The following is a 16,650-nucleotide window of genomic DNA, read 5'->3' as shown; positions in this document are numbered from 1 at the left end:
TGTGGCATGCGGGGTCTTTCGTTGTGGTGTGCAGGCTCTTCATTGTGGCATGCTGGCTTCTCTCTAGTTGTGGCATGCAGGCTCCAGAGTGCATGGGCTCAGTAGTTGCGGTGTGCGGGCTTAGTTGCCCTGCGGCATGTGGGCTCTTCGTTCCCTGACCAGGGATCGAACCCTGCATCCTCTGCATTGGGAGGCCGATTCTTAACCACTGGACCACCAGGGAAGTCCCGACTTCCTCTTGTGCATGGCTTTAGCCATATCCCATTGATTCCGATATGTTATTCTTTAGATATTCTATAACTTTGGTTTTAATTTCCTCTTTGACCTAAGAATTGCATTAGAAAAGTTTCTTGTAGTTCCAGGTGGTAGGAATTTTTGTTCATTGTCATGAATTTTTATCTTTATTACCTATGATCAGAAGTTGTGATTTGAACTTTTTCCTTTTTGGGGGGGTTGCTTTGAGATTTTTCTTGTGAGCCATTATGTGGTGATTTCTTTTTCGTTTAATTTCCCTGGGCACTTGAAAAAAAAAAGTATATGACATTCTGATTTTCAGTGAGCTTCAGAGCTCTCTAAATGGTCTCCCAGCCCCCGTGTGACCTGGCCCAGCATTAGCTCTCATCTCCTACTATCCACTCCCTCAGTTACTACACTCCCGCCACACATTTCGTGGATATGCTCCTAATCAAGCCATTGCACTTGCTGTTTCCTTTGCCTGGAATACTCTTTGCTAGGGATACATATGGTTTCCCTCTCCTCTCCACCGAATCTTCACTCAGCTGTCACTACGATGAGGCATTTCTTCCTAGCACTTCTCAACATCTAACATACACAAATTTTTACTAACTACCCACCTCACTCCCGAATATAAGCAAGGGTTGGGTTTTTTTTCTGTTTATTCACTGCTTTGTTTTTTTTTTTTCCTGATAATTTGGAAGGTTTGTAGTCTGTAGTTCAATTTTTTTTTTTTTTACAACTTTAAGTAACTGCAGTATTTTATTTCTTAAGTTGTCACCTATAGACCAGTATCTGTTGATTATGGAGGGAAAAATAAATCAATATGCCTATTATTTACTCCCATCTCCCAGTTTTCCCCTCTACCACAGGATTCGGATTGATTAGTGGCAGTTGTTAAAAGAATATTATTATTGTTTTTATGACTTTAAATGAATATATTGTGCCAAAATTGTTACTTAGTTCCTCTGCTTTGAATTCATGCCCCTTCCAATATCAAAGAGGAGATCAGCAGACTTCCTTTGCTGCCTCCTTCTGATATTTGTTGTTTTATTATCATTATTTCTACAGTTTCAGGATTTCTAATATTTACATTCAGTTCTATAACTTAAATCTCCCATTTATTTAAGTTTAGTTCTATATTCAAATTGATTCAGTGCTCCACCATCCTTTATTTTCATGGATTGATTGGATTTGCTTCATATGACCCACCTGTGCACAGTGAGATAAGGGGCTTTTCCACAATGTAAGTTAACAGTTTCTTTCATTAAGAAAGTCTTGCTAACCGCCCCTCCCCCCCAAGAAAAGTCAGCTGAACTAAACAGTGTGTATAGTGATCTGTGTGATTATATTTTGGTGCAAGTTCACTATTTTCATTGTATATTAGTAATAGTTCACAGATCAGCACTAGTGCATGGACCACATTTTGAGAAGCACATTTACTAGAGCTTAAAACATGGATCCTTGGGCTTCCCTGGTGGTGCAGTGGTTGAGAGCCCACCTGCCGATGCAGGGGACACCGGTTCGTGCCCCGGTCCGGGAAGATCCCACATGCCGCGGAGCGGCTGGGCCCGTGAGCCATGGCCGCTGAGCCTGCGCGTCCGGAGCCTGTGCTCCGCAACGGGAGAGGCCACAACAGTGAGAGGCCCGCGTACTGCACAAACAAAAACACAAAAAAACATGGATCCTTGACTTTTCAAAGTCTGATATCCTCCTAGGCACTGCAAGGCCTTAGCCACTTTAACTTCATTATGCCTTTCTCATATATATACTATTATTGTCATGTATATTAGTTCTCTATATATTCTAGACTCTACAAGATACTATGTTTTATACAGTGAGTATTGAGATTTACCTTTAGAGTTGGTCTTCATTCCATCCTACATCTCCAGGCTCCCATCTTAGATTATCTTTCTTTTACCTAAAGAAGGCCCTTTAGTATTGTTTAATTTAGATCTGTTGGTAACATAATCTTTATTTTTAAGATTGTTTTATGTTTTAGATTGCTTGAAAGTATCTAGTTCATCTTTACTTTTGAAGGATACTTTCACTGGGTGTGCAGTTCTTTCAGGTCTTTGAAGATACTATAATAATATTAATTAAATATTCTAATATCCTGTGACTATATCTTAACCTTTAAAATTTATCACTCAATAAAAATATTTTTTAGCAGGCTTATGACCAGAAGAACATTAGGCGAAGAGTTTATGATGCTTTAAATGTGCTAATGGCAATGAACATAATTTCAAAGGAAAAAAAAGAAATCAAGTGGATCGGCTTGCCTACCAATTCTGCTCAGGAATGTCAAAACCTGGAGGTAAGTGAGGAAAATCTGTTTACAGATAGTAGTTTGCTTTCTTTTACATCAGAGACATTTTAATTTAGAGATATAATCACATAATATTAAAATATTCCTAATTGTTCGTTCATGTATACTGTGCCCTTTTTTTAGCAGATTCTTCTATGTAGAATTTTAGAACTGGAAGGAGATTTAGAGAGGTCTAGTCTGACTCATGTCCTGATGAAACCGAGGGACAGAGAAATTAAATGACTTGATTTTTACTGTTTTTTGGAGATCTTTATTTTATTCTAATTTCATTCTGAGCAGTCTGCTAATAAATGTTTGGTGACTCGTGTGATAGAAATGCTATCTTATTTGATGAAATGCTGTATCCATCCAAAAACATGGATCAAGTTAGTTGTTTATTTCTTGTATTTAACCTTTGACTCTAGAATCAGTGGTAACAGAATGGTACGGTATTTCATTTGAATCCTTATTGGAATGTTCAGCTTACACGAATTTGTGGGTGATGTATGCCAAAACATTGTTTATTCTGTTAAGTTTAATCATTAGACAAAATCTTTCCTAAGTGAGCATGTGTCCTGACGTACTATTTCTAAGTTGATTTGACATAATTTTACTGTCATGGCCATTAAAGGTAATAGACCAAGGTTGACTACAGCTTTAGAGGTGAATATGGTTGATTTTGTGGGTTTTTTCGTCCCTTTTTCCCTCCAGCAAATTAAAAAATTTTGGTATTATTACACTTGTGGATGGAGGGAGAAACCAGGCAGTCATCAAAGTTCTAGAATAATGTTCTTCATGTGCTACGGTGGATATGTCCTTTTTTCTCCTCCTGATAGAGTGAAATTTGAGGGTTATATTAATTACCAGTAAGATTAAGCCGGTAACAAAGACTCAGTAAGCAGTAATCTATTAGCATCTACCATGTGCTTAAACAAAGATTATACGAGACAAAATCTCTGACCCCAAGGAGCTTTCATACTAATTGAGGAGAGCAGAAATGTAAAAGGAGTTAACCAGAAATGTGATGACTCCTGTGAAAGAAGTATGTACAGATTCTCTGGAAAGGGAGATAAGGGAGGGCTTTACCAAGAAAAAGAAATCCCTGTGCTCAGTCCTGAGGGAGGGGTAGGAGTTTGCCAAGTGGTTTAGGGCAGGGAGGGCTCCCCAGGCAGAGGCACCGCCTGGGCTGAGGCAGGCTGAAGAGGGCGTGCCCGCAGTGGGTGTGGCCAGGGTACAGGCGAGGAGAGAGGGCATAGGTTTCTGAGTGCTAAAGCAGTAGGGACCTGATCCTATAAACAACCGAAGCTGCTGGAGAATGATAAGGAAGAGGGCTGAGGGCGTGTGTTCTGAAGGGTCACTCTACTAGTGGGTTGGAAGTTGAACTGACAGGAAGGTGAGGAGGGAAGGTGAGGGCGGGTGGGTTGGAGAGGGGCTGAGTTCTGGCTGTGGCAGTGAGGCTGCAGAAGTGTTTTAGAGGCAGCGTCAGTACAGCTTGGCCTGGCTGGGTGCAGAGCATGAAGGGGCAGATGGGGGCTGCCCTGTCACAGCCTCAGACACAGGGGGAACCCCCTGCAGCATCTTTTCAGATGGGGGAGAGCACAGATTTTACAGTGGGTCTTCAGTGTTTTAGGACCCAAGTGTGGTAGTGGTTAGAAGACACCATGAGAGAAACTCTCGGTGCGGACTAGATGGGGAGCAAACAAGAAAGACGCTGCTTAGCTCCCTGGCGGTCCAGTGGTCAGGACTCGGCGCTCTCACTGCTGTGGTCCCGGCTTCCATCCCTGGTTGGGGAACTAAGATCCTGCATGCCACAAGGCGCAGCCCACAAAAAGAGAAAAAGAAATACGCTGCTGGAGTAGATAAGAAAAATGTCTTATTAGATGTCGTTGGCTTTTGCCCAAAGACACAGTGGGGAATTCATCTACGGGAAATTCAGACCCCAATATATGTTTTCTAGGTAGCTGTGAGAGTGAGGAAAATAATAGTTATTTGAAGCTGGGAAATTTGTCCCATAAGCATGTTTCTTACAACAAGTAGGGATTTCATATTGAATATGTAGCCTCTCTGTATTAGCAGCTGTGCCTGTTTAAAAGGCAGTTAAACGGAGATCTTAAATGAGATCTTACCTCATTCTTGGCGGTTCATAGAGCAAAGGAATTAATAATAGGGTCTCTGAAACCAGGTGGCTTAGGTTCAAATCCTGGCTGTTGCCACTCACCAGCTGTGTGACCTTGGGCAGTTACTTAACCCTCTCTGTGCCTCCATTTCCTTACTGCAGAAGGGGTAACAGCAGTACTTACCTCTAGGGTTTTGTGAAGACGAATTAAGAGAACATGGGTCCAGGGCTCAGCTGAGTGCTGGCAAGTAGAGTAGGTATTCACCACGTGTTAGCTGTTACTCTGATAAGCGCTTCTGTAATAAATAGCGACAGGTACTGCAGAGCGAGTGTTCACTCAGGGGATGATTGTCATGATGGCAGTTGCCACAGTTCTGCTGTCTTGCCTGCATGCTCACCCAAACCCAGAAGGTGCGATTTGCCTTTATTGATGTTCATTAAAACGGGTTGAGTGTCTCTAAGGAAAATTCTCGATATCTCAGAACTAGGACCTGAAAAGCGAGCAGTACTTTCTATGTACTGCATATGTTCATGCTATTTTGTTACCTGTGTTTTAAAGATCGAGAAGCAGAGGCGGATAGAACGGATAAAGCAGAAGCGGGCCCAGCTTCAGGAACTTCTCCTGCAGGTAAAGAAGCGGGGGTGTGTTTCGTTACCTTCCCTACCTGTACTCTGCCTCTCCCCTTACTTGCTTTGAGTCAGCGTTTTCGGCTTTGGGTGCCTTGGAGTATCTGGTGGGGCCTTGCTAGGGCAGCCTCTGCCACGCCCGAGCTCATCACCGTGCTCACGACCTGCCTGCCCCACCGACATCAGGGGGCCTCACAGCAGCTCTAACGTGGAACATATTATGCAACAGTTTACTTTTGACTCTTACCCTTACTCTGAACAGAAATTATTTTAGCCCTTATTTGGAACATCAAGGAATAAGGCTAGTTAAATTTTAGGCGCTTTGAGTAAAATAATCTGATCCACCTGTAATACTTATTATCTGTAAGTGACATTATAACATAATAAGCTTTGTAGAAATACCAAAACTTAAGATGCATTTCTGTTTAGGAAAATTAAATTTTATAGTGTAATGAGGATCCCTGTATTTATGCTTTTTTTTGATAACTGTCTAGAATCTGGGTAATTTAAAAAATATATCATAGAGGCCTTGTATAAAATCATGTGAGGTAAAAATCACAGGGTAGATGGACCTTTTTTTTTTTCTATTTTTGGTAATTGTCAGTTGGTGTAAAAATTCACTTTGAGCAGTACAGCGAGTCATTTTCAGTCCAATCAGAAAAACTTTGTAAAATGAGCCAGCGAGTCTTTATACTTTTGTTTTTAATCAGCAAATTATATGAAAAGCTTTCAACCAATCATGAAATCGATGTGAATTTGAACAACCATAGGTCCTATTTCACTTTTGGTGTAATCTACTTTTCAGAAATAAAGGGAGCAATAAATTACCAAATAATTGTAACATTTTTTCCCCCCCTAAAATACTCACTTTGTCTCATGGACAGAATAGGGTAAGTATTCCTACATGTTCCAGATTTGTGTTTTTCACTTTCTAGACGTGTATTTCTTTTTGTTTGTTCGTTTGTTTTTCACATTTTACGTACACATCGGAGAGGAATGAGAAAACCGCTAGCCCTTCCACAGCTGCGCGTGGTCTGGGAAGGAAGGAGGGGAGGAAGCGGGGCAGGGGAGACGGGACAGAGGCTCCTGCCGCACAGGCGGCCCCGCCAAGATGTTCCCTCCTCATTAGGCACTGCCTTCTCGCTGCCCTGTGTCTGCAGCTCACACTGGCCCCTATGGGAACTACCTCTGGAGCAGGCGTCCTACGTAGTTTTCATACTGGATTTCCAAAGTAGGCTTTGTTGGAAGAGAGCATTCTGCAGCTTAAAAGAAAAACAAAACTTGAAAGCTGACAGTTGATTCCTGTGCTGCTCCCCGTACAGCTCTGCCTGCTGAGAGACCTGGCCTGCCTCGCCGCCACCTTCCCCGGCTGCCTGTCTGTCGTCCCTGTCCCTGCAGCATCTGCAGTATTTCCCTCCCCACTCACAGACCCTGAAACCCTGTGCCAGGCCTTCCTCACATTTCCTCAAAACCCTCATTGGAGCTTGATTTTTGGCATATGTTATTATAAAAACCTGTGTATCAGTATGCCTGTAATTATCTGTTTATCAGAAAGACTTGCGCTGGGCAAAATCGCCCTCACGTATGTGGCGCTTTCCCATCCCTAGATGGCCAGCACAGAGGATGAACTGGAATATGTTCTCCCCTGCTTATCTTTATACAACGAGCATTGCTTTTTTAAAGTCCTGAGTTTTTTTTCCTCTGCTGTCTCTCAAAGTAAATGTTTATGGAAGATTTCAACCCAGGCACAACCTAGCTGTCAACATTTATCAAAGCAAGTCTCTCTAAACATTAAAATGAAACCCCAAGTATAACTTCTAATCTCCTGGTAGACATATAGCTTATTTCTTCCTCGTAAAATTAAGCAAGTTGTCCCTAAACAGGAAAAATTTGCCTCGCTGCAGCTAAGCTAGCTTAATTTTTTTTTAACAAGTTAAGGTCACAGCTACTGACATCACATGACCCAGGTCACTTTTACTTACATGGCACCACTTCTCTTTCGTCCTTGGTGATGTGGGAGAGGAATGGTGGGAGTAGATTCTGCCTACAGATAATCTAAATGCCCTACTTTTGTCTGTATCATTGTCCCTTCCAGCCAGTAAATCTTTTCCAGAGCTACTAATGCAGGGCAAAATGAATGTCTGAATACACCTGAAGCTGCTTAGCCTCTGAAATAGATGTTAATGAGCCTGGAAAAGAACGAAAGGATGAAGGAAATCAAAGGGCAAAAAATAAGGAAATCAGTCCAAAACAAATGGGAAATGATTTTTCTTTTTTACTATCCAAATAACTTTATATCTGTATTCACAGTGCTTTGCACAAGAAAAATCTTTTTTTTTGTTTTTTTTTTTTTTGCGGTACGTGGTCCTCTCACTGTTGTGGCCTCTCCCGTTGCGGAGCACAGGCTCCAGACGCGCAGGCTCAGCGGCCATGGCTCACGGGCCCAGCCGCTCCGCAGCATATGGGCTCCTCCCGGACCGGGGCACGAACCCGTGTCCCCTGCATCGGCAGGGGGACTCTCAACCACTGCGCCACCAGGGAAGCCCAAGAAAAATCTTTGATGCTATTAAATGTACACAGTATTTAACAATGAATCATACGTACATAAGAACTTTTACTTACCGCTGTTTATATTCCACCCTCTACCGAGGCCCTCCCATGGCACTAGGACCACAAAGCTAGGAAAAGTATGGGGGTGTCTCCAAGATGCTTTTTCTAGAAGAGTAAGGAAGCTAGGCAGAAGTATTCAAACGTATAATCTTTTTCCCGGTTTTACAGTTTCAGCATATTTTTCCTCTATTAAGTGAACTAAGCATTGAATATAAAATAGCCTTAGTTCGTTAGCAGCAGAAAAGAACAAATTAATAAGTATGACTTAAGTAATGTTTGGTAATGAATGGTGTTGACAGTGATGGTTCTGGACACACTGTCAGGGCTAGAATAAATTGGTTTCCCTTCTGTTTTGTGCATTTTAAAAGAGTAAATGTTTACTTTCTAGGGAGATAGCACCCAGCCATTTTAAGATGACAGTAATCTTAATCAAGCTTCTGTTAAGGCCCAGGACCTAAAATAAAAACACTCGTAGGATAAGGTTGCTAAAACATAGAAAATAATTTAAATGCATCACTACTGGGTGAGAAGAGGGAACTCGTTGATGGAAGGGTTGAAAGGCTGTGACTTTAGGAGCTTTTTAAGCCAGTATCTGTTCCACAAGCAGATGAAAGACTTTGGCTGCGTAAGGTCTTTCTAGCTGTGGAATTCTGAGATACGTTTGCCTTATTTAAAGGGGGGTGGGGGGCTTCCCTGGTGGCACAGTGGTTGAGAATCCACCTGCCAATGCAGGGGACACGGGTCCGATCCCTGGTCCGGGAAGATCCCACATGCCGTGGAGCAACTAAGCCCGTGCGCCACAACTACTGAGCCTGTGCTCTAGAGCCCGCGAGCCACAACTACTGAGCCCACGTGCCGCAACTACTGAAGCCCGTGCGCCTAAAGCCCGTGCTCTGCAACAAGAGAAGCCACCACAATGAGAAGCCCACGCACTGCAATGAAGACCCAACACAGCCAAAAATAAATAAAATAAAATTTTTAAATAAAATAAAAGGGGGTGGCAGGGTCTCTGTCTTTGACTTTTGATTAATGGTTATAACTTAAAAGTAGCAGCAAAATTTATTGTAAAGATTCAGGCCTTATATACCTTATAATCAATGCTAAGCCTCAGTTCCCTCATCTGGAAGATATCAGGTGGGGAGTGGCTTGGACTAGATTCCAAACTGTGTCCTAAAGATGCTTAGAAGTTCTGTGAAGGAGCTAAGCGGTGAGTGAGGGCAGAGCTGGCAGGACTCAGGACTCAGCCCCAGTGCAGCCAACCAGAGCAAGGATGCTTTGATCTGTTTTATAAACAGTGGGTGTCCCAGAAGATTTCATTTGAAGAAGGCATTCTGTGGCTTTATAAAGTTTGCATATTTCTGGGCTAGACAATCTAAGGGGCATATTTTTAACCCTAAACTCTCAGGAGTCTGTGTTAGATAAACACTGTATCTGTTGCTGTATCACTCTAAGAAGAGTTGTAGGTGCCACTGGCTCTCCCAGATTTGTAAGATCCTGTTTCTATGCCTGATGGAAACCATGGGTCCCATTTTCTGTGTTAGGATATGTTAGACACCATTTAAATGTATATTTTCTTTCCCTCGAAATATATTTATTGAGTTGGATCATTCTAATCTTTTTTCTTAAATGTTTAATTTTAATTAACTCGTAGGTGAAGGGCCTCTTTAAATGCTCTAATTTTAAACTATATTTTAAATGTATTTAATTCATTTAGTTCCAACTCACTTATCCACGTTAAATAACTATACGGGTAATTTTGTTGATCATTACAGCAAATCGCTTTCAAAAACCTGGTACAGAGAAATCGGCAAAACGAACAGCAGAACCAGGGCCCTCCAGCTCTGAACTCCACCATTCAGCTGCCATTTATAATCATCAATACAAGCAGAAAAACAGTCATAGACTGCAGCATCTCAAGTGACAAGTAAGTGGAGAACCAGCGGCAGGGGCAGGGCTGACCTTCTATCATTTGCAACATAAAGAAGGTTGTACCCATTATCTGAGCGCACCAAGGCTAACTTCCTTGGGGCTCACGAAACAAGCTTTTCAAACGTGAAGTGCTGTCATCTACTAGCGCTGGCTTCCACATTCACCCTCCGTAGGCCCCTCTCTTGAGCCTGGCACTGTGCTGCCGGTGCTACAGGCGTACTGGTGCCCGAGTCAGGATGTGCACGTATGTACACGTAATGTGGTATAAGTCTGGGCAAGTCACTGCGCTAAAGTAGAGCGTCACTGGGGTCTGGGACAAGGTAGGTTCACTAGTGATTACTGTCGTCATGTATGGTGGAAACAGTTGAGATCAACACGCAGCACTAAAGCAGTTGTTTGTTTTGCTGTATCGTATTTGAATGTGCTTCTGTTTATAATGAATGAATAGACGTGAAAGTGCTAGATGCATTCTCTGCTTGCTTGCTTTCCTATTATCTTATAACTTGAAGTTTGTGCTTTTTATGACCTTCATTCGTTTTACTCACCCCCACCCTCTGGCAACCACCAGTCTGTTCTCTGCATCTATAAGTTTGGTTTTTAAGATCCACATATAAGGTCCATCATCCGTGTTATTGCAAATGGCAGAATTTCCTTTTTTTTATGGCTGAATATTCCATTTTCTAAGTACACCACATTTTCTTTATCCACCCATCTGATGATGGACACAGGTTGTTTCCATGCCTCGGCTATTATAAATCATGCTGCAATCAGTGAACATGGGAGTACAGATATCTTTTCAGGATAGTTATTTCATTTCCTTTAGACGTATACCCAGAAGTGGGATTGCTGGATCATGTGATAGTTCTATTTTTAATTTTTTGAGAAACCTCCATACTGTTTTCCAGTGGCTGCACCAGTTTACATTCCCACCAGCATGTTTGTCACTTTAAGATTGATGGCAATATTTATCACAGTAAGTGAGAAATAGCAGTTTTCAAAATACAGAATTTATTTGTAACTTATTTTACCCTTCATGAAAACAGTAGTGGTCTTCAGGCTGTGACCAGTATCGAGGTCGTTAAGGGCATAGGGTGCAGAGTGAGGCAGACACAAGTGTGGGTTGTGGCTCCCGCATTTAACTGCTTCAAAAGCTCTGTGTCCAAAGAACAGATGGGGACGATGCCAGGGCCTCTGTCACTTCCTTAGCCTTGTTGTGAGGATTAAACAAGATTATGCCTCTAAGAGGTCTGACTCATGGAAAGTGCTTTGTAAACATTAGCTACTTTTCCAAGGAGTCAGCATATAACTTATCATCCAAATTTGGGACACGTTTGAGAGCAAAAGAGGGCTCAGTAACCACATCAGTGCCAGAGGCATAGCCTAGGACTGTCCTGGGAACTGGAACTTCTAGCCTCTTAGAGCTACTGCATCACCGTGGGGCTTTACCACTTCTGGTTTTTCCCACTCTTTTCTCTGGCAGTGTTGCTTCCCTGTCTTGATTGCATGCAGAGATTATGGGTCACTTAAATAAGAAGGAACCAAAAAAAAGAAGAAGAGTAAGAGAAACAACAGGGATTTCTCGAGTATTTGGTAATTAAGCCTATAGACACAGGTAGAAATAGTAGGGACCGTGCAGGCTGTGGCGTCAGAAGATGCATTTTTCAATCTTTCCTCTAGTTGTGTAGTTTCTTAACTTCTCTGAGATCTCATTTCTTCCTCTGTAAAAACGAGAATTATAGTATTTAACTTGCTGGTTTACAGACGTTAAATTCATAAAGGACCAGCCCAAATGGTAGATGTATTATTATTCACACACTTAAAATTCTTTACAGAAACATGTGTCTACAAGGACTTGTCACATATTCTCATAAATCTGAGAATTCTAGAGAATGGTTTAACATATTTTCGGGAAAAACTGTTAGAATTCTAGTTATTCTCTCTAGTTAGTCTGTTTTGTGGGAAATCATTAAAATTCTCTTCTTTGGTTAATCTTTGAGGTCTAAAAGAGTAGCAGGAAAGTGTGGGGACCAGAGACCTAAGGGAATTAGGGATTCTTGTCCTTCTTGGGTGGTTACTGACTCGTGCCCTTTCCTCGCCCTCCCCTGAGTGGAGGGAAGGAGGCTCTGAGCTGCTTGTAGGAGCTTGTTGTTCAAGGCGGGGTGCAAAAGCCTGGTCTTTCAGTTACTTTGGTGATGCAATCCTTTCCCCTTAGCCAGGAGGCTTTCCCACAATGATGATTACATTTACGAAACCTTCAGCTTTTAACGTATGCCTGAAGTCACCCCTGGGGCAGGCATCCACTCCAGATTTTGTGTGGTTTCTTTTTTTTCTGAATTTCTGTTAATGTACTTATTTAAATTCATATACTTCAAATTACTTAAATGTGGCATTTTGCTTTAAATTATAAATTTTGCCCTTAAGATCTAGCATAAAAAGTTTTACCCTTGCGTGACTTTAATAGAATTTCATGACAGCGTAAGCCCACCACTGTCCCAGAACTTCGCCTGCACCCTGTCCCTGAGGGGCTGAGGCTCTGGGTGATGGTGCCCCAGGGCATAGCCTGGGAGTCAGATGGACTGTTTCTTCTTACAGTCACCTCCTTATTGAAAGCCTGTGCCAGGTAGCTGGGCATCCTGATTTGGTATTTTACAGAAACGTTTGGAAACGTGCTATGTGTTATATACGACACTTTTTTCTTGCGGCGTTTTTACCCCTTAGGCCCTCAAGACAGGATTTGGGGGTTGGTTAGTTTGTGAAAAGTCTTCCATTTTCTGCTCATCTAAGGTATCGTGTAGCTAACACTTGACTCATGAAAATGAAGTAAGCATCCAACATGCTTTTTCCTCAACCCTAGTTAGGCCAACTCATAGTAGGAAAGTTAGATATTAAATTGGAAAGGCTTTCTTTGCTTTTTTTTGTTAATGACTGCTTGCTTTATTTGTTTTTATTGAAGTATAGTTGACATACAATGTTATGTTAGTTTCAGGTGTACAACATAGGGATTTGACACTTGCATCCATTACAAAATGATCACCGTGATAAGTCTAGTAACATCTTTCCCCGTACAAACTTATTACAATATTATTGACCATATTCCTTATGGTATATATTATATCCCCGTGGCTTATTTTATAATTGGAGGTTTGTACCTTTTAATCCCCTTCACTATTTCACCCACCACCTTCAGCCCCTCCCATCTGCCAACCGACCACCCATTTGTTCTCTGTGAATCTACTTTTATTTGTTTCATTTTTTAGATTCCACATGTAAGTGAGATCATATGATATTTGTCTTTCTCCGCCTGTCTTATTTCATTTAGCGTAATACCCTCTAGATCTATCCATGTTGTCGCAGACAGCAAGTTTTTTTTTTTTTTTTTTAATGGCTGACTAGGAATATTCCTCTGTGTTTGTGTGTGTGTACACACCACATCTTCATTCGTTCATCTGTTGATGGACACTTCAGTTGCTTCCATATCCTGGCTATTGTAAATAATGCTTCAGTGAACATTGGGTGTGCACTTTATGTTTCTGAATTAGTGTTTTTGTTTTCTTCAGGTAAATACCTAGAAGTGGAACTGCTAGATAGTATGGTAGTTCTATCTTTAATTTTTTGAGGAAATCTCCATACCATTTTCCATAGTGGCTGCACCAGTTTACACTCCCAGCAGCAGTGCACAAGGGTTCCCTTTTCTCCACACCCTCTCCAGCATTTGTTATTTGTTGTCTTTTTGATGATGGCCATTCTGACAGGTGTGAGGTGACATCTTATTGTGGTTTTGATTTGCATTTCCCTGACGATTAGCGATGTTGAGCATCTTTTCATGTGTCTTTTGGCCACCTGTATATCTACTTTGGAAAAATGCCTACATGGGAAGGCTTCCTTAATATTTTATCTTTTGTGACAGAGTTATAGACAGCTTTGAAAAGTATTAGATTTAGACCAAAATTTCTGTCTCCAGTTTGCCACAGCTTAATGAGGGCTGAAATTTATGGGCTCCTGTTGTCTGTCACAGGAAAGGTGTTTTAATTGGCAAGTGGTTTATTTGAGATGTCATTCTGAACCCAGCAGAATGACTCATTGCCCTAAAGGGTAACAATTTCTAGTACTGTAGCTGAGCTTAGGTCCTCATTCTTTTATTGAATATGCAGAGTACAAAACTATTCAGACCTCCCCAATACCGCAGAAAACCCCACACTAACTTTGTTTCCTGATGCAGGTTTGAATATCTTTTTAATTTTGACAATACCTTTGAGATTCATGATGACATAGAAGTGCTGAAGCGGATGGGAATGTCCTTTGGCCTGGAGTCAGGCAAATGCTCCTTGGAGGATCTGAAACTTGCTAAATCACTGGTGCCAAAGGCTTTAGAAGGTTATATCACAGGTATGTTAACTCATGCTTTTTCAGTGTTGTCCTTGATTAAATGTCAGACCCTTACTTGCTAAAACCTTTCTCATAGAAAATTAAAGCCCACAATGTATGTCCTTCCTCAATTCTGTGCCCTTCCCTACCCTAAAATGTAACCTCTCTCTTGAATTTCTTGTTTATCACTACTTGCTTTTCTTTAGAGACACAAACACAAACAAATATAGTAAGCTGGAAACAATTTATTAGTTTTGCCTAATTCTCGCCTTTACATAAATAGAATCATAGTGATATATTCGTTTGTGATTTGACTTTTTTCACTCAACATCATGTTCTTTAGATTTGTCCACATGGTTTCATATAGCTGAAATTGATGCATTTTTACACAGAATTCTTATATGCATAGAATTCTAGTATGTGGGTAAAGCACAATTTATTTGTTCATTTTACTGATCATAAACCTTTAGTTTGTTTCCAGTCTCTTGATATTTAAACAGTGCTGCTTCGAACATCCCCGTAACTGTATCCCGGTGACCGTGTGCAAGTGTATAGAGTGAGGTTGCTGGGTCAGAGTCGGGTGCATCTTAATCGTTACTAGATGATGCCACAGCTTTCCAATTTGATTTTGCCAAGTTACATTCTCACCTGCAGAGTGAAAGAGTTTTATCTTCCCAAGCAGGTGGATGTGAAATGGTATTGTAATTTTTTTAAATTGAGATTTAATTCATGTACCATTAATACACCATTTTTTTTAAAAAAGTTATTTATTTTTGGCTGCATTGGGTCTCTGGTGCTGTGCGCGGGCTTTCTCTAGTTGCGGCTAGCAGGGCTACTCTTTGTTGCTGTGTGTGGACTTCTCATTGTGGTGGCTTCTCTTGTTGCAGAGCACGGGCTCCAGGCGCGCGGGCTCAGTAGTCGTGGCTCACAGGCTCAATAGTTGTGGTATGCAGGCTTAGTTGCTACACGGCATGCGGGATCTTCCCAGACCAGGGCTTGAACCCGTGTCCCCTGCATTGGCAGGTGGATTCTTAACCACTGCGCTACCAGGGAAGCCCAAAATACATTTTAAAGTGTACAATTCAGTGGTTTTAAGTATATTTACAGGGTTATTATGCAGTCATCACCAACCATTATCTCATTCTAAAACGTCTTATCACCCCAAAAAGAAACCCCACATACACTAGCAGTCACCCTTTATTCCTCCTTTCCTCCCGGCTCCTGGCAACCACTGATCTACTTCCTGTCACTGTGAATTTGTCCATTCTGGACCTCTCATATAAATGGAATCATATAATATGTAGCCTTGGTGACTGACTTTTTACTTAATGTAATGTTTTCAAAATTCATCCATCCTGCTTCATCCCTTTTTATTGCCGTTTTGTGGATATACCACATTTTTTTAATCCATTTGTTAGTTGGAGGACATTGGGATTGTTTTCAGTTTTTAGCTATTATGAATGTGTTGCTATAAACATTCTTGTACATGTTTTTTTATGAACATAAGCTTTTGGTTCTGTTGGGTGTATGCCAAGCAGTGGAATTGCTGGGTCATATGATAAACTGTATCTAACATTCTGAGGAACTGCCAAACTATTTTCCAGAGCAGTTGTACTGTTTTACAGTCCTACCAGCAATGTACCAGGGTTCTGATTTCTCCATATCCTTCTCCACGCTTGTTCATCTTTTTTATCGCAACCATCCTGGTGGATGTGAAGTGGTGTTTCACGGTGGTTTCAATTTGCATTTTCCTCATGACGGATGATGGTGAGCATCTTTTCATGTGTTTACTGGCGATTTGTGTATCTTCCTTGTAGAAATGTCTATTCAGATCCTTTGCCCATTTTTAAATTGGGGTGTTTTAAGAGTATAGTGAGTGTACTTGAAAATGGAAACACCGTTTTGCATGTTCTAAATTTCAGATTTTCACTAATTCAGAAATCTTCTTTATGACTGTCCTAGTTCCTAAGACTGGTATATTCTGCACATATAATTTGGATGTATAGACAAAAGCATTCTTTTGCCTTTGCTTTTGCCAGTTTCCTTCATTTATAAGCATTACTACCTAGAACTAATATTAAAATGCCTTTAAAACATGATGAGAAACTCTAAAGTATATTAAGTCAAATATAAGCAAACAGGTTGTTTTTATTTTGTTTTATGGTTTTGGCCCTTTAGTCACAAGAGTCTGTTGATTGAGATTTGGTTTCTGTTGGATTTAGTTTTTAAGTTCGCACCGCCCGCCTCCTGCAAATGGGACCCCCTCTTCTTGCCCCTCAGCGACCCAGTCCCCCATCCTCACCCCGGCCCACTCCGTGCTCCCCTCGCTCCCCCCCAGAGAAGGACCTCCTGTTTTATTAGCAGCTCAGGCATCCTAGCCGTCCAGCAGGGTCTGCATAAAGCTCTTACTCCATAAATCTCCAGGACTTCATTTTAGCTCATTCTCAGTGAAAAGACTCAG

At 41.4% G+C, this 16,650-nt stretch overlaps 1 protein-coding gene across 11 annotated transcripts in view; it reads left to right on the top strand.

The window, feature by feature from the left end:
* The window catches only part of TFDP2 (transcription factor Dp-2), a 167,411-nt gene that overhangs the window by 142,476 nt on the left and 8,285 nt on the right, over positions 1–16,650 (top strand). For 6 of the 11 annotated variants that reach the window (XM_032629719.1, XM_032629717.1, XM_032629720.1 and 3 more), the window contains 5 exons: positions 2,405–2,551; positions 5,218–5,286; positions 9,668–9,819; positions 14,044–14,210; positions 15,888–15,956. In XM_032629719.1, the coding sequence (XP_032485610.1) occupies positions 2,405–2,551; positions 5,218–5,286; positions 9,668–9,819; positions 14,044–14,210; positions 15,888–15,956 (604 nt within the window). The remainder of the gene's footprint in view (positions 1–2,404; positions 2,552–5,217; positions 5,287–9,667; positions 9,820–14,043; positions 14,211–15,887; positions 15,957–16,650) is intronic. The other 5 variants (XM_032629722.1, XM_032629728.1, XM_032629726.1 and 2 more) reach the window with 3 other exon arrangements.

The sequence above is a fragment of the Phocoena sinus genome, chromosome 4, assembly GCF_008692025.1.
Source record: "Phocoena sinus isolate mPhoSin1 chromosome 4, mPhoSin1.pri, whole genome shotgun sequence".
Taxonomy (NCBI): domain Eukaryota; kingdom Metazoa; phylum Chordata; class Mammalia; order Artiodactyla; family Phocoenidae; genus Phocoena; species Phocoena sinus.
The sequence above is the reverse complement of the archived record's forward strand: the minus strand, read 5'-3'. Positions and strand labels throughout refer to the sequence as shown.